This window comes from Cicer arietinum, chromosome 1 (assembly GCF_000331145.2).
Source record: "Cicer arietinum cultivar CDC Frontier isolate Library 1 chromosome 1, Cicar.CDCFrontier_v2.0, whole genome shotgun sequence".
Taxonomy (NCBI): domain Eukaryota; kingdom Viridiplantae; phylum Streptophyta; class Magnoliopsida; order Fabales; family Fabaceae; genus Cicer; species Cicer arietinum.
In genome coordinates this window covers 8,966,687-8,993,616 of record NC_021160.2, presented here as the reverse complement: position 1 = coordinate 8,993,616, position 26,930 = coordinate 8,966,687, and the positions used below count along the sequence as shown (strand labels likewise).

Below are 26,930 nucleotides of genomic sequence, written 5' to 3'. Positions count from 1 at the left end.
GTTGGAAATCATCTAGTTTGTCATTGTATTTTTTTTTCTTCTTTTATAATGTTTCGAGAAGTGTTGATTAAAAAATTTATTTCTATTTAGATGTTTTTTTTTTATGGGGAATATATGGATCATAAAAAAATTTGTATGTTTGCCAAAGAGGTGTGGGAGTTTAGGAATCACACACTCGGAGTTATTTAAAAATTTCTTGTTAACATAGAGGTTGGAGGGGCTTGGTTGTTAGGTACTAAATTTGTCTAAATGTTTCTAACATCTAACATTTTCAAATATGGTTCTCGTGATGATAAGAAGAACTTGTTTTTGTGATGGAGGGATTTCATTTCTTTAGATTTGTGTAAGAGCAGGACTGTTTGTGATTCTTATTATATAGATGCAATTTATCGCATGTTTTTTCTTGAGTAATTTATTGCATGCTTGGATTTAGGGTATATTTACGGGTTGAGTTTTTTAGGATTTTAGAGGAAATTTTTTTGGTAAGCTAAATCTATATACATATTTGATATTTGAAAAAAAATAAAGATAAAATATGATCGATAATTTGAGATTTCTGTCTTTGAGCATAAGATATCAAGTTGTTGAATTGACAAAGTGGGTGGAGGGTAAATGAGAGTGAGACGTGCAATGAAAAAATGTATTTGTAATTAATTTGTTTGGGAATTGAAAAATGTGAGGCATTTTATTTTAAAGAAGGGTGAGCGTGATTTTTGGGACCGAATATGACATAACGCTATGATATATATAATGTTAAAAGTGGTTATTCATCCCTCTTTTGCAAATTCAATCTCTTTACGTTTAATTGAACTCTAAGATTAAAATTTGCATATGTTATATGTTATGTTATGCAACATTTGGTTCTTGTTTGCTACGTAACAATACCATCCGTTTCACAGATCGGATAAAAGACAATATATGAATAAATTATTATATTTAAATTTAGTATTTGATAAATCAATAATATAAGATAATAATATTAATTTACTTAATTATTTTTATAAAAATATAATTTAAAAAATAAAATTTAAATATAATAAAATATAAATATAAATATAAATATAAAAAAAATTTATAAAAAATAAAAATGTAAATATAATCAAATATAAAAATAATTAATAAAATTTGATATTAAACTTAAAAATGAAATATTAATAATTAATTTAAAAAATATTTATGATTTTGTCACAAGGTTAGTTTTGTATTATATATAGTTTAATAAATTGGTATTCAAAATTATAAAAATGTAAAAATTAATTAAAATTTTAAAATAAATATAATTTATTTAAAAGGGTATTTTTTCTATTTACATATAATATATATCATATCTTTATTTATATTTTAACAAATAAAATAGAATTATTTAATTACATTTTAAAAAAATTAAATCATTTATTTAGTAATGTCAATGGATAATTTTAAATATAAAATTATTTTAATATTTATTTAATTTTTTATTATTTTTTTGTTAATTTATAATATTTAAAATATAATAAATTAATTTTAAAAAACACTAATATATATTTATTCATAATACTAATTTTATTATTTAAATATAATATATTATATTATATCATGATATGATAAAATGTGTATAAATAACATAATAATGCGTATCTTGTCACTTTCATATGTTCTCCTATTTATATCATATCTCCAAACTATGTGTATATCAAACGGACCCTACAGATTTACAACAATAATAATAGGGAAGTGGCAATTAATGTTTTGGGTAAGCGACAACAGTTTTAACCGTTGTGGAATGCAATTGATAGCCAAAATAGTTTTAAGAGTATATTTAACTAAAAATGTTAGACTATAAACCACTGAAAAAACTTTTCAGACTTATCTGATCGATCTATCTTATCAAAAATAAATATATTTTTTTATAAATATTAATATTATTATTATTTTAATATTAAGTTTTATTTTATTTTTTGTTAAATCATAAATTTATTATCATTTTATGAAATTTTAACATAATAATCTACATCAATATCTGACATATTTAAATATATTATTATAAAATATAGTTTAAATATAATATATATTTTAAAATATTTATGTTAAATATCAAAATAAAATTTAAATTTATTAACATGTTAATTTATTTACAAACATCTATATAGTTGACATTGTAAACTTTTATAAAATAATAATGAATTAGACTTTTAAACGAAATTTCAAATTTAGTAGGAGTTTAAAAATATGAGTTGAGACCTTAAGAATGAATCTTTGATAAGTAGTATCTTTGACTCATTCATAATATTTTCAGTGTATTTATTTCAGTGAACTTTAATTAATTAGTGTATTTTAATAAATAACTTTTTTATTCTCATTTTCGTAAATAAACTCAATTAGTTAATAAGAATTATTTGACTGACCCAAAAAAAAAATTTATTAATCGAATTATTTCTTATTTTTCTTTTTAAAAAACTAAATGACACCCAAATTAAAATGGAGTGAGTACCGTGCATGTGTACGTTAGAAACAAAGTTTAAATGACAAACAAACATGATCACGGGTTCGAGTTAAATCTGATTGAACTTTATTTACAAACAAATTTTTTTTTTTAAAAAAAAGGAAAAACATTGTGGTTGTTGACTGGTTAGAAAAATGCCTTGAATGATTAGTAAATGGAGTTGCAGTCATCGCTTATGCTTTTGAAGAAGAAGGAATCCAAGAAATCTGAAAGTACATCTACGTATTAATTAATGACAACAAACACAGGATGTTTTATCTTGGCCGGTTTCATTCGTAAAATAGTAATCGACAAAATAGTATACAACAATATAATAAATTACAATTTTTTGTATTTCATTATATTTGATCAACGAAACACATTACAAAAAAATCTATAATACCATTTATATATATATATATTGATAATTATAATAAATAAAAATAATTATTTTACGATTATTAAGAAAATTAATTAAATATGATTAACTTTTTAGATTTTATGCAAATAAATCTAAATTTATTAAATTGTCTATTTGAATGTAAAATATTCAATTATCAACATTAAAATATATATATACTAAAATTAAACCTAGTTATCTTTTATTTATAACATTAACTAAAATTTCATTTCATTTTTTTTTGCTTATAATAGTAATAAAAAAGAGTATATTGTATCTCACATATATACATTTTTTTATCAATATATCTCTTTTTTGAAAAAATTTAACAAAAATACCTCCAGTTTAAAAAAAAATCAAAATACTCTACTTTTTTTGCATTAGTATGGCTAAGTGAGGAATTTATTTATTTTTCCCCGTAAGACGTCGCATCTTGGAGATAGATGCGACTAGCTATTTAGTTTAACTTTTTTTTATTTTAACTTTTAAAAAATTGTTAATTTAATTAATAAAAAATAATTAAAAATTAAATAATTTTATTTTGTTAACAACTCTCTCATATTTTTACTCTGATCTTATAAATAAAAAATAAAAAAAATAAAATATTATTAATATAATAAAAAATAATAATAAACTATTCTCATGATAAGCTAGAATTGTTTCTATTTCTATTTTGTTAATTAAATTAACAATATTTTATTATTATTATTTATATTATTTTTATTTATAATATTAGGGTAAAAATAGGAGATAGTTGTTAACAAAATAAAATTGTATTGCTATTTTATTTGCAAAATATTAGAAAGACGTTATTTGTTTTGACACATCTAGTCAACCACATTAAATTTGATATATTTTATTTTTCAATTTAGTGTATTTTATTTTATTAATATAATTTTATTGATGCGACCTCCTATGGTGTCAAAAAGTAGCATATTTTGGTATATTTTGTTCAAACTAAGGCATTTTAGTTAAGTTTTTCAAAAAGGAGATATATTGATAAAAAAAATTCACACACACACACATATATATATATATATATATATATAAATTTAAATATTAATAAAAGAGAAAAAAAAACGATGTAGATAGATAGTAAAAAAAAAGGTGAGAAAGAGATAAGAGAGAGACAAAGAAAGTATAAGAGATAGAGAGGGTGTTAGGGCATGAAAAAGAAAATATAAGAGATTAGAGATATATGTGAAAGGGAGAAAGACCTGAGAGATAAGAGAAAAGAGGAGAGATATATGAGATTTTAGAGAAAAATAGATAGAAGAGAGAAAAATAGAGAAACAATTGTTCCATGGTTTAATGAGGGACACAAATTTATATCTATGTCTAATCTTTTGCTTGTTGTTTTGTTTAATCTCATAACCAGTTTTCAAATCAAAGAGGGTACAAAAAAGTTGTCATATTTAGCAAACCAAAATGCACCCTTAAAGTTTCTTCTCTTACACATAAAAATTAGAAATGAATTTTATAGTTTTGAAAGTGCAACTCATATGGTCAAAGACTATAGAGACATTTGATAAGCTCAAACATGAGTTCAAATATGAAATATTCCACTTTTTAGTATTTAGTGTATATGAGTTTTGTCTTTAAACTCGTTAGAATAAAAAAATATTAATTGCAATTTTGATGCCTCTATTTTAGCTGAATCACGAAAATAATTCTTCCATTTTATTTGTCCCCATTTATAATCCTAAACATAATCTTAGTTCAAAATTTGATGAAGTATAATTTTTTTAATGATGTGTCAAAAAAAAAAAGATGCATTCCGATTCTAATCTCTAATTCCATTCTATTTCATTTCACCCATCCTCCTAATCCTAAAAAGGAGAACGAAAAGGAGATGGAATGGAATTAGGATTAGAGATTAGAATAGGAATATGTCTTTTTTATGGTTTTGTAATTAAATGATATAATAAGATAGAAAATGTGTTTTTAAAATAGAAAATATGTTTTATAAATTAGGAATAATAATAAAATGTAATTAATCCACATGAAATCTTCCACATCGTTTTTTTTACACATCATTAAAAAAATGACACTTTATCAAATTTTATAATAATATTCTGTTTGTGGGACCAAAACTGAAGAATAAAAAAAATACTAGCGTGTGGGACTACACATCAAATAATTGACATTTTTTTTATATAAAAAATATAAATAAAACTTAAGGAGTAAATTACCAAAGTGTTCAATGTAGATCAACCTTACATTAAGGTTAATGAACTTCAAGAACTAAGAGTAAAAGTTATTGACTAGTGGGAAAACTAATAAGTTAAAGGCACAAATAGATAAACAAGTTTGATCTACGTCATACTATCTCTTGATCATGTAATTATTTTAAGATTTAATTTTAATTTTGGAATGTAATAATCTATAATTAAGAATTATGTTTGATTTCTACATATGTTTAAACAATTGGTAGCTAGCATGAGTTAATTGTATCTAAGACACCGTGCAATTTTATGTTATGTCATATATGCATTTTATTGTATGATATTAGTATAATTATGAAGAAAGAAAACAAGCAAATAGAGAACGTTGTCTAAAATTCTTCTTTAAACTAAACTTTAATTTATCATTCTTGTGAAGTGTGGCAAATCATATTAATTTCTTTGTATTCCATTTTTTTCGTTTGTCTTTTATCGTTGAAGATATCACTTGATTAAACATTTGTTATAGAATTAACAATAGGTAGGATAATGAGGTGACGTTATAAAGCTCCTTCTACCACTTTTTACCCATTTGGAATTTGAATTTCCATCCCACTCTATATAGACATTAGAATTTTAGATTTAGTTTATCTATCGTTCACTGAAAATTATTTATATTTAAAATAAAAAGGAAGAATAACAAATAGAGCAGTACATTGAATAATTAATATATTGATATTTTTTATAATATAATTTTGTTCAAACAATAATAATAATTTTTTTCTTGAAATAATCATAATTACTTGAATGACTAAGTCACATTTAAAATATGATTTTTTATAAGTTAATTTATATAAAGCTTTTTTAATAGTGTTATTATTTTTATACATTTTATACAAAATATTAATTATTATTGTTTTCAACGTCTTTGAACTTAACATTTGATGCGTTTATTTCACTAAAAAATCTATTTCTTAAACAAAACATCATATTTTAGGAGTGTCAGATTTATTAAAAAATCATCTTGTTACAAAAATTATATTTTAATTAAAAAATGAGAAGTTTAAAATAGTAGCTTCTCACAATTATATCACAAATAATATCATAATTTAAAAACACACAACTTAATCTAACTAGAGGAAATGATGCCATTATCCCTATTTTTTTATTTAAAGATCACAAATGGCATTTATTCAATTTTTACTAGTTTTTTTTATGAGTTTATTGCGTTTTCTCTTTAACGCACTGACTATTATTATTATTTTTTCAGATTAAACTAATAAATTTATTTGAAGTATTTGAAATATTTAAATTGTTATGACTTGGTGACAAAGATTTTAGAAAAGTGTCTCAATGGTAGAAATATGCTTTGGTGAGTATAGATAAATGAAAATTGTTTAGGCGACTATATAGAATTATATAGAATGAACTTCTGAATTTTTTATTAAAAATTTGGTTAAAGATAGATTTTGTAATGAACTGTTTTAAACATGTGATTTGCATGAAATAAATTTGAATCTAATATATATATCATGTACATTGACATGTGCATATGATCATGTAAATTGATATATATAGAGTATCATGTAACTTGATACTAAAATTTATTTTTTCAATTTTTTTAATTATTCAAATTGCATTTTTTTTATTAGAGACCTAATTTTTAAAACTAGAATAAGACCTCTAAAATTTATTATTTATGCGCTATGTCCCTTTCATTTTGTTTCACTGTAAAGAATTTTTTTTTCTTTTCCACATTTTTCCATTATATATATCATATATCCTTGCATGTTTTTTTTTTGTTTCATTTCTTTTATGGTATAAATAAAATATCGAATATACATTTTTTGTGATAATTCAATTATATATTTATTTTTTAAGAGGATCCAAAAATTATGAAATGGATGACCTAATTTATCGGGAGACACGAGATAATAGAGATCGAGAGAAAGAGAGTAAATAGAGATTAGAAGGAGGAAGATAAAGAAGCACAAAAGAGTATGGAAACATATGTGTATTTAGAAAAATCATATATTTAAAAAATATTTTTACAAACAAACATGTTTTTTTAAAAATTATTTTTTATGTTTTTTATGATATTTTATAATTTAAAATAATTCAGTTTTATAAAATCATATATAAATAAATTAAAAATTATTAAAAAAAATATTTTTAGAATAATTAGAAAACAAAAATTTAAAAAGTCATTTTTTTAATCTCTAAACAATAATCTTTAAATTATTTTAAAAAATATATTTTTATTTAAACTCATAATTGCCCTCATCGTAAAAACAACAACTGAACTTATTTGAAATATGACGAAATTCGAAAGAACATGACACGTGTCACCCAACAATAGGAGAATGAGATGACGTTATGCAGCTCCTTGGACCACTTTTTTCCTGTTTGGAATTTGAATTTCCATCCCTCTCTAGAGAGACGTTATAAACTCTCTCCATTTTTATAATCCAAACAAACTTCAAATAAAACCGTTTTCTTTTAATTTTAAATTTCAATCCAAACTTTTTCAATTATTTTTTAATATCATTCCAACCAAAGTTCTCATTTTATTTCTTTCTGTCTCCATTTATTAATGTTTCAAACGGTTGTTTTTCTCTCTCTACACCTTCACTCCATTCTCTCTCTCTACACTCCAACAATTTCCCAATTTTTTTGCTTCAATTTCTTTTCTTTTTCTCTTCATCTTCCAGCATCAATTCAATTCCTTAACTAAGTTTTTGTCTGAAAAGAAAAAAAAATGGTTTTGTGGTGGGTGCTATCTGCTTCTCTTTCACTTTATACTCAAATTCATAGCTGACCCATTTCAGTTTTTCAACGTAAGTCCTCATTCTAATGCTAAAGTTTTAATCTTTTGTTCATTTCCTTTAAAGGGTTCTTATCGTTTTGCTTCTTTCCTTTTTGGGGTTTTAGTTATTTATTTATTTGTTATTTGGTTGATGAGGATGGTTTCATGGATGGAAAACTTGGTTTAATCAGATTCATTTGGTTGAGAAGACTGACACTTCAATTTGAAAGTGTGTCGACTTCAATACATCTGATGACATATGATCTTTCATTTTTTGAAATTATTATGGGTATATGCTGTGTGGTTCTTCATAGTTGAGAAGAAATGATTGTGTATAAGCATAATAATTTGTTTTCTACATGCCTCTATTTACAAGTGCCTAAAACCTTTGCTTCATCATCAACATAGTATTTTGCCAAGTTGCTCCTTTTCATTAGGATTACTAATTTTATAATTAATACTTCATGTTTGATTTCAGCTCAAGTTTATATTATGGATCTTTAGATTTGTGTACTTGATTAGTGGAATTAGGGGCTGTGTGTAATTGCTATTGATTTGGAATGTTTCAGGTTGCTTTTAAGTTGAGTTCCATGAGGATAAATGTTGATTTATTTATTTATAGATTAGCAAAATAGGAGATATGAAATGGATTATAAGATGTATCTTAGGTTAGGTTTAGTAGTATTAGTATCTGGTTTCTTTTTTCAAAGAAGATTTAGAGATGCATAGAACCATCTTATTGAAATTTTGCTAATTGTATTTATTGAATTATTTTGGTTTAGATTGCATCATTGTATTATGAAAACCTTTGTTCACTCAATTTTTTTTAATTATTGATGGATTATTCTGTACCCTTTGATTTAATATTCCGCTATTAGTATGGTTTTTTTTTCTTTTTCTTTACCTGTCATTTAATTTTAAATGAGCTATAATTGTGGCTTGACTAACAATGCTACTTTTTCTTGCCAGTTCTTTCTTGATTCATCTTTAAACTGAGTTCTGCTTTGAAAATGGGAGTTGAAAAAGAAGGGACTAAAAGTGGAGGTAGTTTTTTCCACTTGTTTGACTGGACCTCGAAATCGCGTAAGAAATTATTTGCATCCAAGTCAGATTTACCAGGTACATATACTGTTGCTTGAATGTGCAATTTAATAATGATTTTATATCTCTAGTCAATTGTATTGATTATGTATGATTCTTTTATTGTTCAGTTCATTTTATCTTTTTGCTATTGGTAAATTTCTCTTCAACATTTGCAGAGTCATTGAAACAGGAAAGAAAATCCAATCACAATGTGGCAGTGAGACACCCCTATCTGGTGGATACATCACTATCTTTAATCTCAAGTATTATATAGATTTTTTTGTTAAGAAATTTGCTAATTATTTGTATGATTCTTCATAGGTGGATGAAGACGATAACGGAGTAGGGGAATGTGTTAGAGGAAGCTGCGATCATAGTTATGCTTCATCAGTTACCGACGACGAAGCATGTGGAACAAGAGCACCTAATGTAGTTGCAAGGCTTATGGGATTAGATTCATTGCCTTCTTCCGGTTTTTCTGATCCCTACTCTACCCCGTATTTCGATACCAGATCCCTTCAAGATTCTCAGTTCCTTCGAAAAAACCATGAGTATGATAATCAGAACCTATATTCCGGAAAGCTTGGTGAAAAAGTTGAAGGATCTTCTAGGAACTTCATGGAGCCAAAGGCTCAAAAGACCATAATTAGGCCAATTGAAAAGTTCCAAAAAGAAGTGTTACCTCCAAAATCAGCTAAAACAATTCCTGTTACACACCATAAACTTTTGTCCCCTATTAAGAACCCTGGTTTTGTTCCAACCAACAATGCTGCTTATATAATGGAGGCTGCTGCAAGAATAATTGAACCTGGATCACAAGCAAAGGCGAAAACACCTTTGGCATCATCGACCGTCTCATTGAGGGTTAAAGATCTCAGAGATAAATTGGATTATTCTCAAAAAGGGCCTCTAATTGGTACATCTTCGATAGCCTCGAGGACTCGAGAGATAAAAGAAAAAAGAGAAATTTCTCAAAGAACAAGCAGGGTTTTGGAAAGTTCACAAAGGTCGGTTGAATCAAATGCTGCAAAGTATTTAAAGGGACAATCTTTGAACAGAAGCTGGAATGGATCTGCGGAAACGTCTGTCAAGTCTCCTACACATGCAGAAGAAGACACTTCTTTGAAGAATAAGGGGAAGTCTGTTTCGCTTGCAATCCAAGCAAAAGTGAATGTTCAAAAAAGGGAAGGTTTGACTTCGAACGGTGGAAGAAGTTTGATGGCCCAAAAAGAGCAACTTGACATGAAATCCAATCAGCCACCTAAGTCAAATGCTCAGAAAAATTTGCATAGGAAATCTTCTAGCCAGAATTCTTCTAATGTTCTCAGGCAGAATAATCTGAAACAGAATCATTCGATGGATAATAATGAGAAATTACTATCTAAGCCATTGGTTTCCAATTCACAAGGTAGTAGAAAAGGTATGACAGGAGATTCATCTTACGGACGTCATAGAAGCTCTGGTAGTAAATCCACTGCAAAATCTAAAGCTGGATCACGAAAGCCGGCCGTGGAGGTGACCGATAGCGAAAATGAAATCCTGTATACCAGCACAAACAATTTTCCTAGAAAGAAAAGGTCTACAGACAAGGAATGGAATGATAGAGTTGTGGATAATTTGTTCATCGACAAAACTCCAAAGCCAGTTAAGTCGAATCTAGCGAGTAATAAACAATATGGTTGGGCTGAAGAAGGAAAAAAGAAAGACATCGATGTAGTTTCCTTCACATTTACTACACCATTAACAAGAAACAACAATCCTGGTTTCGAGACATCCGGACAAAGTGGCCGGAATACTAATGAACTTTCGTTGGATCAACGCATTAAAAGAGTGTTGCTTGACACAGACAATACAAGGTCTCCAATAAAATACAATGTGATTGGTGGTGATGCTTTAGGTATCCTTTTAGAACAGAAGTTGAGGGAATTGACATGCAGTGTTGAAGCTTCCTGCAATGATGTTTCTAAAGTGAGGCAACCTTCCATTACTGCACCAAAGTCAAATGATCAAGTAAACAACTTTAATATAGTTAACATCAATCCAAGATTGCAACAGAAGAAAGACCAAGATGTGTCATTTACCGACAGTTTAAGCAGTAGCCACGGTTCTGATATGTCCTTCACCAATCTGCCAGAATTTTCCTTGAAACATAAATCATGGGTATGTGACAATCTTTCAAATTTTTTTGTTGCCTAATTTATATGTAAGTGATTATTCTTTGATGTTGCTTGTTAACCATTGGAAATACCAAAAAGAAATTATTGAATAATCACCCTATGCTTTTCTTCCATTGAGTCGGTTATTAACTCAAATGTTTACAGGGTGATGATATGGAGCCACTGTCATTCAATCGCCGACAACCAAGTCCAATCTCAGTTCTCGAGCCTTCTTATTCGATCGAAAGCTGCGAATCCTCAATGAGCGCAGACATTACTAGTATAGAAGGTAATCATGCTTAAAAAAGGACACTAATTTTTTTTAGTTATTGAATGACTCAAAAGTGATAATTTTTACTGTTTATATATATAATTTCAGGAAGCAAGATGTTTCCATCTATTCAAGCTCAGGAAATTCATGGCTTTAATTTTTCGAGGAAATTCTATCCTACGGAAACAGATGCAGAGTTATCCGACTCGGCTTCTTCAACATCAACCGGAACTATGATGAAGAAGCGAGCAAGTACATTTTCTGTGATGAAGTTTGGTGAAAGATCAAGTACATGGGAGTTGGACTATGTGAAAGAGATATTATGCAATGTTGAGTTGATGTATATGGATTTTTCCCTCGGCCGAGCTCGCGAGATTGTAAACTCTCATCTGTTCGACCAATTGGAAAGCCGAAAAGGAGGTTGTTTCAAGCGTGATGATGAATCTAGGATAGGAAGGAAAGTTATATTTGATTGTGTGAGTGAATGTTTGGATTTGAGATGCAGACGTTATGCCGGAGGAGGATACGAAATGTGGAATAAAGGGGTTGAAATGGTAAGAAGAAGGGATTGGTTGGCAGAAGATGTGTACAAGGAGATTTCTGGTTGGAAGGCGATGAGGGATTCAATGGTTGATGAGCTTGTGGACAAGGATATGAGTAGTCAATATGGAAAGTGGCTAGATTATGAAGTTGATGCTTATGAATTTGGAGAAGAAGTTGTGGATCAAATATTTAATTCTTTGGTTGATGATGTTGTTTATGAATTCTTGCAATTTTAAACACTTTGATGCAATTTCAGGCTGTTGGGTTATATGATTAAATCATTATTTTCCTCTTGTTGATTCATTGATGGAAGTTGGATTATTAAGTCTTTTATAAATATAGTGTTTTTTGGGAATTTGAAGGTACTTTCTATATGCCATCAAGAAACTAAATTGTTTGATTCTTTTATCAATTTATTGTATCACTACAGTCTAAATTGTTTCATTCTTATATATAATACTATTACTATAAATACAAAATGTAACATAATGAGTTGTAGAGTGTAGTGATACACAATTTCACATAGTACTATTTTTCATATATATTTAAAGAGAATTCTACATTAGGAGCTTGATATCCGAACAACCTTTCTGATTCCCCAAACTCACCCAATTCCACCTTTAATTTTGCCAAATCAAATCACCTTTGGAACTTTTCATCTCATTCTTTCTCTCAAACAATTCCATACTTAATTCTTGAATCCTCACCTCTAGCCTCTTTTTTTCCTCCTCAAGCTTGTTCATTTTCTCCAAATAGCCTTTCAACTTCAAAGCAAACTCAACTTGGGGTGCAAGCCATGACAAGTCAAACCCAAACACTTGAACTTCATTCCACAACATTTGAAGCCATTCACATGCTTCCTCATTCATTTCTTCCACTTTTGTTATCTCAAGAAAGTGCAAAACCCTTCCAAGTGATGTAAAAGCCCAACTTGCATATTTTTGAGTCTTTTTCATTTGGCACTCTATTAAAAAAGGATGAATATGACAAACTTTTTCTAGCAAAGGAATATACACAATATCTAAATTAGCTAACATAGTAACTTTTATTCCATTATTGGGAGAATCTTTTAATGGGGAATTTGGAATTGGTGGAGCTGAGGGTTGAGTAGAAAGAAACATAGAATCTTCCAATTGATTTGGAAGCTTCTCATAAGGAAATAGTGGAGAAAAATTTATATAATCAAAAGGGTCATTGTGATCTTGATGCTTAGGATTAAAATCATTGGGGACATATTTCATTTGGTTCTTTCTCTTCAATTTAAAAAATGCTAATATATCTTTATAAGCACTTTTTAAAAGAATTCCTCCTCTACATTTCAGTCTTGGTTCTAATGTGAAAAAATCGCTTATTGATACCATCACCTTCTGCAATAAAAAGAACACAACCAATATGTAACATAAAAAAAAGAAATACGCCAAAAATATAATAATAATGATGATAATCAAATCATGCTACTATAATGCAATGGAATTTTGACCATAATAATGAAATCAGTAGAGGGAATAGAAAGATTAGCACATGTTATGTTTTTTTAGGCAATTAGCATATGTTATGTTACCTCTAGAATATCATGTTCGTTGAAGGACATAGTTATGATCAAGTAATTGATTTTTGTCAGCAGCAATACAATGAGGGGGAATTTAATTGTCTGATTCTGGTAGTTTTGGAGAGCTCCAATTAATTATATTGTGAAGGTTGGTTTTATTTTTCTAAGTTGGTGGTGACCAATATTGGAGCTCATGGTACAATGTCTTGCACCTTTTAGCTTAATAATAATAACAACAATATAGCGGTTACTTGTGTGTCCAAAGGAAAATGCTAGCTTTTCAGAATAAATTTGATAATTGTTTACTTGTTCATATAAATGAGCGAGACATACATAAAAATGAATTAGTCTCGTCGAGATTACATGTGAAAAAGAGAGTCTAGAGTAGTAATATATTTACGACTATCAATTGAGTTGTATTTATGAACGAACTTATTAGTTAATTTTTCAAACTAATATAAACCAATTTAATTATAAACCAATTCGGCTAAACACTCATAATTAGGGGTGTCAAAATTTTCTTACAAGAATAAAAAAAACCATTAATTACTTATTAATGGGTAATAGTTTTAACAATCTACAAAGCAATCTCCATTCTAAAATAAAATGTTGCAAGATAAAAGTGTTACAACAAGATGAGCATTTATCAAATGTGGTTTATAATCACCATAATAGTTATTCATTTTTCTTGGGTAATAGTGTTCGGATTCACTTTAATTATGATTGAAAAAAGTAATTCTATACATATAAAACCAATTTTAACATGTTTGAGTATTCTCCAATATAATTGTTTTTGCCTCGGTGGAGAAAGAATCATAAGTGAAGGATTTTCAAACAAAGTCAACTTATATTATTACGATCTAAATTCTAAATACTTTTAAGAGAATAATGAAAATCACTTTGAACACTATTATTAACTTTTCGTTTAATGAACACATGTAAATTGTTTTGTATGGATAAAATAGTTCTACAATTATCAACGGTATGCCATATTATGAGATGTTGGGTTTACATCATCAACATGTTTACGATCTAATTCAAAAATGACGTTTAATATACTCAAAATTTTAATCCATTCAACTACTTGGAGGCTCATATAACACCAATATGTCCTTGCCATGAAAAAATGATAATGTTCATCTAGGGCCAATGTTTAGAATTTCGGTGTCACATGTGAATTAAAGAAAATGGTGGATTTGTAATTATCTAAATATTATTTTTTGTTGTAAAAGTATAAATATATAATCTACTCATAATTAAGATTTTAAAAAAAATTACTTTCATCATAATTCCAATGTAGGAAACTATCTACAATAATAATATGTATAATTAATATATTTATAAGAAATGCATTCATTAGTAAAAAAGTTAAATGTCAATATCTTATTACCATATAACTTGATTCTAATTTAATTATTAAATTATAAAATAAATTTTAATTCTTCAAATATAATTTCACCATTAGATTATCAGAATTGTCATATTTAAGCAAGTTTTAAGATTTTTACAATGTGTACCCTTGTTTTTATCATATAAAAGGTCATAACTTATTGTTATATATACGATAACAATAATTACTACAACAAGTTGGGCATTTGGTCTAGTGGTATGATTCTCGCTTTGGGTGCGAGAGGTCCCGAGTTCGATTTTCGGAATGCCCCATTTTTTATTTATTTTAAATTCATTTTGTTTTCACTCTTGAATTGGTCTCGTTTTTTTTTTTTAAGCCCAGCCCAATATATAAAAGGTTTTAACTGTTGTGGCACACTTGGAACATTTAGGACCTCGATGTATAATAATGCAATTAAGATAATTTGGGCAGCATTTTTTTTTTAATTTCGTTTTTCAATTTTAGTGACCTATTTTTGCATGTGCACGAGTTTGAACTGGATGAAAATTTCGGCCTTAAGTTTGTTTTACTACACATGTGGCATTGTTGCAAATTGAAACCAAGACATCAAATTAACGTAAATAACTAAATTCTATCAAAACTAAAATTGTACTAGTTCAATTTGTTTATCATGCCATAGCAAAAAATCTAATGATTATCAGTACACCACAAAATTACTTCATCTCCATAACTTATATTAATTTCACTTATATAACCTATTGAATAAGTAATTAGTACACATGAAACAGACGGACACAAATCATTTTTTCAATTTATTAAAACCTAAATATATATGTTTTTACTAAATTTAAAACCTAAATATTAAACCAATAGAGCAGGCCCCATTACGATCAAAGCAAGGCCCATTAGAACATGGCTAGTAACCTTCACAGCTTTGTTTTCTTCAGTCTGGATATGCTCAGCCACATTAAAATTCCCTGCATAATAGAAATTCCCATTTTTCAGTAGATCACAAAAATAAATTATGCATATTTTAAACTTCGGTTGCATATGAATTTTTAATAATTTGAAATATTATGTTCAAATATAACCATTGTGTCCATATTTTTAGTCATAATTGTTTGCTCAGACCCGTGAACAGTCCAATCCTTCAAAGTTTTATTAGATATAATATCTAAGATCTAATTATTTAATGTCATATCATTTATTATATTTAATTATTTAAAATTAAAATTAAATTTAAATTTTAAATTAATATTACCTTCAAAATACCATTAGTTAAATCTTTGTAACAATTTAGCTATATGCATATTGCAATTTAATACTATATTTTTGTGCATTAATAACCATAGTGTATTCTCAAATTAAAACATATTAATTAATCACCTCTTCCAGGACCATAACCACATCCAGCTAGAATTGTTTGTTTCACATCCTCTATGGTTGCCCTGTTGTAGAATATGAAGTTGCTGAAAATGTTATCGATACATGTGAGGACTAAGTTTGTCTCTGATATACATGGTCCTTCACAGAATGCATCAGTTTTCTCTGGTGGCACATCTAGGTTTCCATTCTCACTTAATCTGTATGACTCTTCACAACTTTGATAAATCTATAACACATTTCCAAAATAATACACACAATCAACATTTTAAGTTTAATCATTTTTGCTAGAGCACATTATCCGGGCTATTGTCATACAAATTAAAAGTGATTTCAAAATTGATTATGATTTCAAAATTGATTTCAAATTAAAAGTTATTTCAAAATTAATTAAAAGTGAGTTCAACATTTTAAGAATACTTTGTTTATCTTTGCTTTTGCGATTTCAAAATTGATTATAGTTAAAAAATTAGTTAAATAGAAAGTGATTTATGTTTAAATATATTTTAATTTAAATGTGTTGAACAATAAATCAATGTTCAAATTTTATTGTATAGACAAAAACTTCAAATACTAGTTTAAAATTTGAATCAATTTTAAAGATAAAATCAATTAAAATATCTAAACATGTCAAAATTAATTTGACACTTCTAAAATCAAATTTGACTAACACACCTCCACGTTAAGACTATATTTGGAAAATGACTCAAATGACTTGATAACTAACGACATAAAACCATATAATTTTTTGAGCCGCTCTTAACTCAATACTTATAAAATAACCACTATCCTATTTATAGAAACATTTTGAAATTATATTTCATCTAAAGTAATAATACTCTTAACAAGTTAAACAAAATAGGATTGATTTGAGGATAAAGTGCTCACATATTTATCATTGAAACAGAGCAAGGCTTTGGATATAATTTGAGAAGGATCACCAACCCCACCACCAGCACCAACTCCGGAACCGCCTCCGCCGCTGCCAACTCCAGAGCCACCACCACCATAACTAGCACCACCAACACCAGCTCCACCGCCGCCATTACCACCCCCAGCACCACCAAAGCCAGCACCTATATCAGTCTCATCATCATCAGCCTCTCCTGCCAAATTAAATTTTAATTTGATCAAAAACAATAAAATTTTACAAACATAAATATTTTTTTGACAGAATTTTACAAATTAAACTCTCAACTCATCTATTATAGTTAATTACATACCAAATTTATTCGAGAATAGACTAACATAAAGGAGAGTAAAGACCAAAATCCAACGTCTAACACGAATTGCAAATGCCATTGCGGAACCTTGTGGATATATGGTATCAATTCATACAAATAAAGGAGTTTAATTTGAGTATATTATATAGCTATGTAATGTAACGTTACATACAATTGGACTTATGCTATGCCACGCTAATTAAAATTCCTAGCGACCAACATTACCAACCATTACCATTTAACTTTCTTAATCAACTTAACAAAGCAAGCATGCGTGTGAAGTTTTTGAAATTATTTTATCATGTTTTCTTCCCAACAAGCTTAACCCTCCACAATTAGCTAAATTAATGGTTTACTATATGTTTGTTTATTTTGTAATATTTATTTTTATTTTTAAATATTATGTTCATTTTACTTTTACTTATTTTTATTTTTAGTTTTTGTCTATATTTTTATAAACAATAAAAATGTCATAAAAATTGATGCGTTATCTCTAATCAGTATTCATTTTCTTTCATATCATAATAGTTTACTTCATGTGTCTTATATAATTTTTTTAGCAAGTTAAAATGAATACATTTTTTTAAAAAATAAAAACAAAAATATTTTATAAAGTATACATATCCTAAATATTTAATTGAAATGAATGAGTTGTGAAGGTATCACACTATTATTATAAGAGCATATGTTGGGTAATTTCATTAGAAAGGGGAACCAGTCAAAAGAATTAATTTGCTGCTAGGATAGCAGTTGAAGTGCAAGCCACCAACTTCTCTTTCTCTAGAGTCCAATATATCAAACCTAAAATGGTTTCCCTTTGCTTACGGATACTTTATTTACAAGCTAAGGTAACAATTGTTTCGGTGGAAAAGTATATGCATTTTGTTTAGTTGTTCGCCACAAGATTTTCTTTTGGCTTAAATAATTTGGTAACTATTCTAAAAAATAATGAATAAGAAAATCTATAATTTATGAAAAGAGTGTACCCGAGTATGATAATCAACAAAATTGATCTTCAATTCATCAGACACGATGTTTGGGAGAATAAAAAGCTTACAATTGTTCAAACTAATATGCACAATAATTTTCTTAACGCTAAATGTAGTTGAATTTGACGTGTCAAACTTTTTGGGTCAACTTTTTGATTCTACCGACTAAAGTTGGAAAACCATAATCATCCAGAGTTTCATGATTGATCATATCTATCAAGACTTAAGAGTCAATGTAGACTACTAAATTTGAAATTCTCTTAACAGGTCCCTGCATCTAGCCTTGGCCATAGAGTCCTTGTAAGTACCATCACAATTGAACTTGATCTAATTATGATCTGGTTGAATAAAGCTGACATGTCGAATCTCTAGTCTTGATTGTCTCACACTAAGCTTCAAACGGTTGCTATTCTCAATTTCTTTTGCAAGATGCTTGATAATTTTAGTGGGGCTGTTAGGACGCTGAAAGCCATCTTCAAAAATTGTTTTATTTCTGCACTTCCAAAGGTACTAACAAAAGATAATAAAAGTGGACCTCCAATGAGCTCCTTGATGTTCTACAATATTTTCTTTGAGGTTGTAGGATACCCAATCCCTGCACGAAAAGAATAAAAATGAGTCATTTTGTTAGAAGGAACATATCTAATTCATACATGTGTTGCATCGGGACAATCCCACATCACATGGATCAAGGTTTCTTTATTGCTTGGACACCAGTTAAAATTGATAATGATTATTATGCTCCACCTATGGCGTCTATGATTGGACAACTTTACAAATATCAGTAGCATTAGGAGTCTGGGTTGGTGAAAGATATTTGTAAGTGTTGTTAACAAGGAACTCATTATCTCTATTATCTCTATTATCGCATCATCCCAACTTGTCTTCACCATCTTCAGGAACAGGAAGAGGGATATCAATAATGTGATTAACCAAGTCAAGAGCAAAACAATTTTGAAGAAGAACATGATTCTAGTTCCTCGCTCTATTGACAACATCCTTTATCGTCATGGTAATATCTAAAACTGCATTGCTTTGGCCCGTTTGAAAGAAATAGGTTTGCTCTGTCATAATCCAACGATCAAGCCAAAAATTGATCTTTTTGCCATCTTCGAGCTTCAAAGTGATATTATATTGAAATTTGTCTCAAATTTTGGATAAAGACTTCCACAAATAGGAGTCATTCAACTTGCTAACCATATTCTCCAGCAAGTTTTGATTTCTGCCATATTTATTAAAAAGAACCTTACACCATAAATCGTTAAGATTACTCAATAAATTCTAAATCATTTTAAAAAGAAAAGCATCATTCAATAATTGAGGTCGTTTACACCTAAATCAAAATTCTCCATTGTCACACAATAAACCTCCCAACTAATCATATGAGTTTTGTGGGTTGTATCAATGTTACCCCAAATAAACCCTTATTGCAGCTTTTACAATTTTGTACAAATAGTCGTATGGATTTTTGCATATTGCATATGGATGTAAGGGATAACACTCAACACATTGACTCAAAGTAATTCTCCATGCCAAGCTCAAACGTTGTTTCTTCCATCCACTAAGTCACCTTTGAACCTGCCCCAATAATATGTCGGAATCAATTTCTACCATGGGTGATGTTTGCTCCAAGATATCTCCCCAAGCTTGAAGCTTCTTTAAACCTTGTATGTTACATAAGATCCTATCTAAGTTACGAGTATTCATTAGTTGAGAAATCGATTTGATTCTTCTCAACATTAATCTTTTGACCCAAGGCTTGACATAATTGCTCCAAGTTGTGATTGATACAATAAGCTTGCTCAACAAAGGCCTTTGCAAAAAGAAGAAGATCGTCTGCAAAAAGGAAGTGAGACACCTAATGCAAAAAGCATGTGAGACGCCTTAGGCCCCTCATGCCCCGCACACATAGGCTGCCAATAACCTTGTCGAATACCAATAGAAAGGGCAAAACTATCAAACTTGTATCTATTCCATAATTTTTTTGAAATACGAACACAATACAATGATGAATGAAACATCTCCTAAGCTATAATCATGTTATGATTAACATTCCTCTTCCAGAGGATGAAGCTTCATGTTATAGATCACATTATAAAGAGCAATATATTGGAATTGAGTGAGAAACTCTGGTCGGTCAATCTTAGAAATGAGCACTAGAAGGGTATTGTTGGTTGAACCAATCAAAGAAGGATAATTCCAAACATTGTCAACAAACTGTAGCCACAACCTCCCAACAAAGTTGGTAAAAAAGAGTCGATAAGCCAGCCCATATCAAACAACGCCATCTTAATCTCTAACAGAGACGACATAACGTGTAGACTCACTTGATGATTTTCTAGATAAGTCAGATAAAAAGGAAAATGATACAATGTCTTATCTGATCTCTTGGTCTTCATGAAAAATATCGGAAAAAATTCGCTTAGTCATCTCCTTAAACTTCTCAGAGTCATACTTCTGCTCTCTATTAGCATCCCTAAGTGTCATAATTTTATTATTTCTTTTATGCGCAATATTTAGTGTTCCTATCACCATTAGTAATCCATTTACCTTTTGAAACCAAATACACGCCTCTTAATAAAATCTTTGAGTCAGGTGGTCCTGAAGGTCATATTCAAGTGTCTTAAGATATCTATTGTAACCATAGTGAGAGCTATTTTGAATACCATTGAAACTAGCCATTATTTCTTGCTTACGCTTAACAATATTTCCAAAACTATCCTTGTTCCAACATTGAATAAAAGAAGTCATACTTTCCAACATAAGCATTGAATCATTGCAATAACTCCACTTCTCTCAAATTTAAGGACAAAGATTATCATGCAAAAGCCAAGTCGCTTAAAATATAAAGGAACAATTAGGGGGACTAAAAGGCTCCCCTAAAGCATAACAATAACAAGGCGGTGATCACATTGGACCCGAGGCAGAATCCTAGCGACTCATTTCGTAAACTTGAGTCTCCCACTTATGACCTCTCCAAGTGAACTTAGAGCCAATCCTGGTCATTTCCATCAGGTGACAATCACTAATTGAAAAATTGGTACATCTAGACATGTTTGACCAACACACCACATTTTTGCTCCTCAAGCCCCCGATTAAAGCTAAACTCTTTAACTCGTACCATGTCTCACATCTCTCAATGAGTTTCAAATAAAATGCATTTGACATGCTATAGAGTTCTTTAACAGTAACATCTTGTATTAGACATATTGTCAGGCAATTTTTTTTGGATCTTGACAAAATATTTTTGGTTCAGAAAATTTATAAGTTTCTTTTTAAATAGAAATTAAAGTGTAAACCAATCACATGATAGAATATCTCCCTTGCTCTCGCCATTAAAAAAAAGTGTCTGTGATATTTAAAATCAAGAAAACATTGAGATTTACCACTATAACAAATTACTATTGAAAATTACATATTAAATTAGTTTTCAAAACGCTTGCATTTGCTGAAAAAACACAATTATATAATTAATAGTTAAAGAAAAACATATTGTATATACAAAATGCATTTTTTGAAATTGACCATGTTTTAAAAACTGAACTGGAATGGTAGGCTTGATCAGTTCAACCGAGAATCAGACCCATGCTCGGTTCAGTCAGCACACAAAAAACCATTTCTAGTAAAACTGGAAAAATTAGGTTAGATCGGTAAGATCACAAAATCAGACTCAACTTTAAAAAAGTGTCCGATATTTCTATATTTATTTATTAAACAGTTCGATCGCAGTTTGATCGATTGAACTAATTGAACTAAATTATAGATGTCTCACCGGTTCAACCTACACTCTAATTTATAAAACATTACAATTGAACACAACGTGAAAACAAAAAACACAATGTATTTATATATATAGCTCGAAAATATATGGTATAGTAACAATATTTTGATCAACCTATTTATGGCAAAGACATCCTAAAATTCATCATGTTTCCCATTGACATTAAAATATTAGGGTAGGCCAAATAATTTAGGGTTTATAATAATTGACATACCTCCTAGTATTACTCGACTTCGTGACAATTACATGTGATCATGAAATTAGATGAGATATATTTAAATCCCAACCCCACTTTTTGGTCTATTATAAATGGAAACTCTTCGAAAGAAACACAATGAAAATGAAATGGACTTTTATTTAACTACTAATAATCAAAAGCGTCAAGTGAATCATAATATACATCAAATGAGCTAGAAACATCACGAGATTTATAAAATGGACTTATGAGCAAATCCTTGTGTAAGTTATTAGATCTACTCCCCCTGCATTATAGTGGATATAATTGATTAAAACATAATTTTATAAATAAAAATGAGAAATAATTTTGATACACTAAATTTTTACACCAAAAAATCAATCATAATTCACCATTTACATGACTTTTGAGTTAAATGTATTAAAAGGCAACTATTTTAAATATTCAAATTGTGATGATTGACTAATAATATAAAAAACTCTTACATTTTAATACATATGAAATATGACTTATGTCGAATAAAAATAAACATACATACGATTGCAATAACTTACAAATTTATCTCAACCAGATGTGCATGCAGGTCTTCTTGGGGGAAGCCGCTGATGTGGAGTTTTCTGTTATTTTTTAATATGAAAAATAGAAGAAAATGGATAAATAAACACATAAAATAAATAATAAATAATCATTCATTAGTACTAATTAATAATACTTTAAAAATGTACCTGTAATTTTGGTCGTAGGGTCTCTACGGCTGCTGTAGATTGTTTATTCACTCCAGCACCTTGCTGTTGAAATGAAATTCCAATAAATTATCATATTACTAAATTTAATGTTTTACTATTTAATATTTTAATATAAATTCAAAGATACCTTGCATAATGCCCAGTCTGCTGAATCAAAGAATGCCCTTTCAGTATCCTTTTTCAGCACAAAAAAGTTGAAAAAGTATTAGAATTAATCAAGTAAAACATTGATATGTTGTTGTCTAGAAAAAAAAATGTTTTTTTACTGTGGGCTTACTTTGGATATCAAAGGCTTTTTCTTTGGGACAAGCCCACCATACTTCTTTTCTGCGGATGTTGACTGATTTTCAACAAAAAAAAAAAAAAAGAAGTTATTCCAACAAATTAAAATAACTAAAACATGTTTTATTTATATTATTATAAAATTAGGGTCAAATCTCACCAACCACAAAATTTCAATCAGAAAAATCCCAATTATAACATTGTTTATTAAAGAAAATATAATCATTTGTTTAATAATTTTTTCTCTCTCTAAATTTAACGATTTATATAACTACAACTCTTATATTGTACGATAAAGTTAATACTTTTATATGTATTAAAATTTTTATTTAAGAAAATTATAAAAAAATATGCCTAAATTAATAGATGTCAACTAATACATGACGATTTAATTTTCTTTTACATGAAATTAGTCTATACCAACTCATATGATAAAATTAAAATTTTCGGTTGACTAACTATTGAGTTAACCTAATTTGAACCTAATCTACTTTTTATTTCATCAAATTAAACGGATTAGAAAATGTCAATTAAAATTATCAACCAATCTAGAAAGAACACCGTAGTTTCAAATGTGTAGGGAGAGAATATTCTAAAAAGTTGCAATGATATTCTCTTTTTACAAAAAGCAAGAATTAATTATTGCCATGGGAATATCATGTTTGGGAGGAAACAAGGTTCACATGATTTGCTTGATAGCTCAACGGCCAGTTAGGCTAGTTTTGTTTTGAGCAGTGATTTTTGTTTGGTTAGCTATGTTGTGAGTTGTGACATCTTCATAAGTTAGGGACCCCTCATAACCTTCTAACCGACAAATTTTTTGCTCCCAAAAAATATCTTTATGCGAAAATTCAGAATCTTTCATTTTTTATGCTTATAAATATATATATATATATAAATCTCCCACTTTTTTAAAAAAAAAAGTTATTTATTTAATTTGAAATATGTACATATAAGTAGTTATAAATTACTAACGATCTTTCAAAATAAATTAAATTAATAATGATATATATGCTTGGTTAGTGAGTTTAATCACGCCGAATAAATTGTAAAATGGATTTAAGAGTTCGTGAGTAATTCTAAAAACTATACAATTATCTCTTCGTCTTTCTTTACAAAATATAATTTTTAGTATATTATTAATAATGAAAATCACGAATTCATGATATAATTGATATCTGCAACACAAATTCAAAAGCTAGTCATATGTATGGGTCACATGGGAATGAAAGCAAAATAGGGTCAAAAATGAATTCCCTCAATAATATAAAAGCATTTTATTTGATATGATTTAGGATTGGTACGTACAGATTTAAAGTGAATTGTAATATAATTTTTTTAAAATTATTTAATAAATTAATATAATTAATGTTATATAATTTTTTTTAATTGATAATAAAATTAATTGATTGAAAATTATTGAGATAATATTAAATTTAGATAAAATTTATATGCTTTAATTTTAAAAATATTAGAATGTGAAACATTTTATCAAGTTAGAATTTTTTTAAGGCCATTTAACTTAATAAAATTTTGATTTTTTTATAGAAATCTAAAACGATTTATTTAATTATATTATCTTCGGATTGGTCTTCTCTGTGACTAAAAAAAATATCACAAAAACAATTGATAATTCTTTTTTAATAATAATAAATTGATTTTAATTTTTATTTATATTTTAAAAAAAATTGTGTATACTTGAAATTTAGTTTTTTGACCATATATCACTGGCTCCCACTATAATTATAATTTCAGAAATCTTGAAATATCCGAATATGATAGACACATTTAAGGTACTAAGTACACGGTACCATAAATGATGCAAAAAGGAGTACATTGGTACAAGTAATGTACACAATTGAAAATCGACGTGCACTAATGTTGTTCCTTTTTTAAATATTTACCATTTTCTTTACGTCTGTCTTCTTACAAATTTTTCAATTTGCAATTATTAAACATTAATAACTCATTTCATCCGGGGAATAGAAGATTATCTTGAAAACTAGGTGAAAAAATTAAGGAAAAGAGTGATAAAAAAAAGTTGTAAATTTAATTATCATCATTAACAAAATCAGTCATTTAACACTAATCATTATATAAATTACATTTTAATAGTTGTGGTGGAAGATCAAAACATTAATAATAATTTTGGAAATTGAAAGTATCTCTGCTCATTAATAATAATGATTATTGGAAATTAAAATAAATAGATTGAAGTACCTCAACATCATTGGCAGCAAAATAGTCTTCTCTATTACACTCTGCCATCTCCCTTTACCTATTCAACAAAACAAATTAATCACAAATTAAATCATTCCATTTAATGAAAGTCAATCAATTAATTAATGAAATGTAAGATTTAATTTGAGTGCTAAGAAATAACTCACGAACAGAGCAAGATAATATTAGAGAAAGGAGAGAATAACAAAAAAGAAGGGTGATGGTAAATGATGTACAAGCATAGCCAATTAATATAGCACAAGTGATAAACAGAAAATAAAATAAAAATATAATTGAAAAGAAAGAAAAAAAGGGTGATGTTGATAATTACCTTGTGGTGACAGCAAAGTAGAGATGCAGAGAAGAGAAGGAAAAATAAAACAAAGAAAAAGATAAAAAAAATAAAATAAAAAATAAAAAAAGTATAGAGACAATGGTGGGGGGTTTGAGTGAGAAGGTTAGAAAAGAATATGAATCCAATAAAAATGCAAAGATATTACATTTATAATATACGAGAAGAGTCTAGGAAAGAAAGGTAACAAATGGCATGACAATAATGATATAATAATTAGGAGCATTTAAATTTGGATTCTATATATCAAACAACTATCCAATCGCATACATTTCATTGTGGTTTTTTTGACTTTGTGTGGACATTTTTTAATATTAGATGGTTAGTGCGGCATATTTTTCTATGGATTTAATTTATATATATTAAATGTGTAAATTTTTTATATACATATTTAAATTTTTGTGGAAACATTTTAATAATTAATATAAAAAATAATATTATAGTATAATTTGATTGAATACATTATCGCTGCATAAAAAATAATTTTATTTTTTAGTGTTTAGAGATTTGTTAGACATCAAAGTAAAATTAATTTAATTGAATTTGAAATAATTAAATATAAAAACTAATATAATATTAAATAATTGGATATTGGCATCTTTTTCAATAAATTTCTAGATACCGTGTGTTCATATTTTTTATTTTGGAGATTTCTTTTCCCTCTAAAGTTGGAATAATATATATTTAATTAAGTATGATGAGAATGAATTAAATAATTCATTATTTCTATATTTTGTTTTTAAAACTTTATGACCATTGGATGCCATAGTTTAAGTCGTTAGGATATCACCATCGATTGGTCCATTTTATACCTTTCTCACGTGCCAATTATCCATATGTTACCGACACTTCCTTGCTTCAAATTTTAACCAATTATATTGTCTATCAATTATTTCTATTTTTTATCGTAATGTAAATGAATTTAGTTATTTGTGAAATATTTTTGTTTGAGTTTTGATTTTTTGATTTTAATCAA

General features: G+C 27.9%; 3 protein-coding genes and 1 non-coding gene across 6 annotated transcripts; 2 read left to right on the top strand and 2 right to left on the bottom strand.

The window, feature by feature from the left end:
- Positions 1-7,567: 7,567 nt before the first annotated feature.
- Positions 7,568-12,237, top strand: LOC101496583 (uncharacterized). Its single transcript, XM_004487737.4, has 6 exons — positions 7,568-7,860; positions 8,799-8,948; positions 9,089-9,147; positions 9,234-11,072; positions 11,234-11,357; positions 11,448-12,237. Exons 2-6 carry the CDS (start codon positions 8,840-8,842, stop codon positions 12,116-12,118), a joined length of 2,802 nt encoding a protein of 933 aa, XP_004487794.1. The 5' UTR covers positions 7,568-7,860; positions 8,799-8,839; the 3' UTR covers positions 12,119-12,237.
- A 2,783-nt stretch (positions 12,238-15,020) lies between these two features.
- On the top strand, positions 15,021-15,092 carry TRNAP-UGG (transfer RNA proline (anticodon UGG)). The gene has a single exon. It is a non-coding gene; the product is annotated as a tRNA-Pro (tRNA).
- Positions 15,093-15,428: 336 nt separating this feature from the next.
- On the bottom strand, positions 15,429-17,543 carry LOC101496255 (uncharacterized). The gene is made up of 4 exons (XM_004487736.4): positions 17,389-17,543; positions 17,054-17,271; positions 16,169-16,394; positions 15,429-15,759 (listed from the first exon to the last, which is right to left on the bottom strand). The coding sequence occupies exons 1-4, from the start codon at positions 17,465-17,467 to the stop codon at positions 15,644-15,646; spliced, it is 639 nt and encodes a 212-aa protein (XP_004487793.1). The 5' UTR covers positions 17,468-17,543; the 3' UTR covers positions 15,429-15,643.
- Positions 17,544-22,493: 4,950 nt separating this feature from the next.
- On the bottom strand, positions 22,494-26,094 carry LOC101495491 (uncharacterized). 3 transcript variants are annotated; one of them, XM_004487733.4, is made up of 7 exons: positions 25,934-26,094; positions 25,603-25,660; positions 23,378-23,440; positions 23,228-23,275; positions 23,080-23,142; positions 22,909-22,971; positions 22,494-22,640 (listed from the first exon to the last, which is right to left on the bottom strand). In XM_004487733.4, exons 2-6 carry the CDS (start codon positions 25,648-25,650, stop codon positions 22,918-22,920), a joined length of 276 nt encoding a protein of 91 aa, XP_004487790.1. In that variant the 5' UTR covers positions 25,651-25,660; positions 25,934-26,094; the 3' UTR covers positions 22,494-22,640; positions 22,909-22,917. The 3 variants fall into 3 exon arrangements, with proteins under 3 accessions (XP_004487790.1, XP_004487791.1, XP_004487792.1); XM_004487734.4 differs by lacking the exon at positions 25,934-26,094 and adding an exon at positions 25,770-25,897; XM_004487735.4 differs by lacking the exon at positions 25,934-26,094 and adding an exon at positions 25,774-25,842.
- Positions 26,095-26,930: the final 836 nt, after the last annotated feature.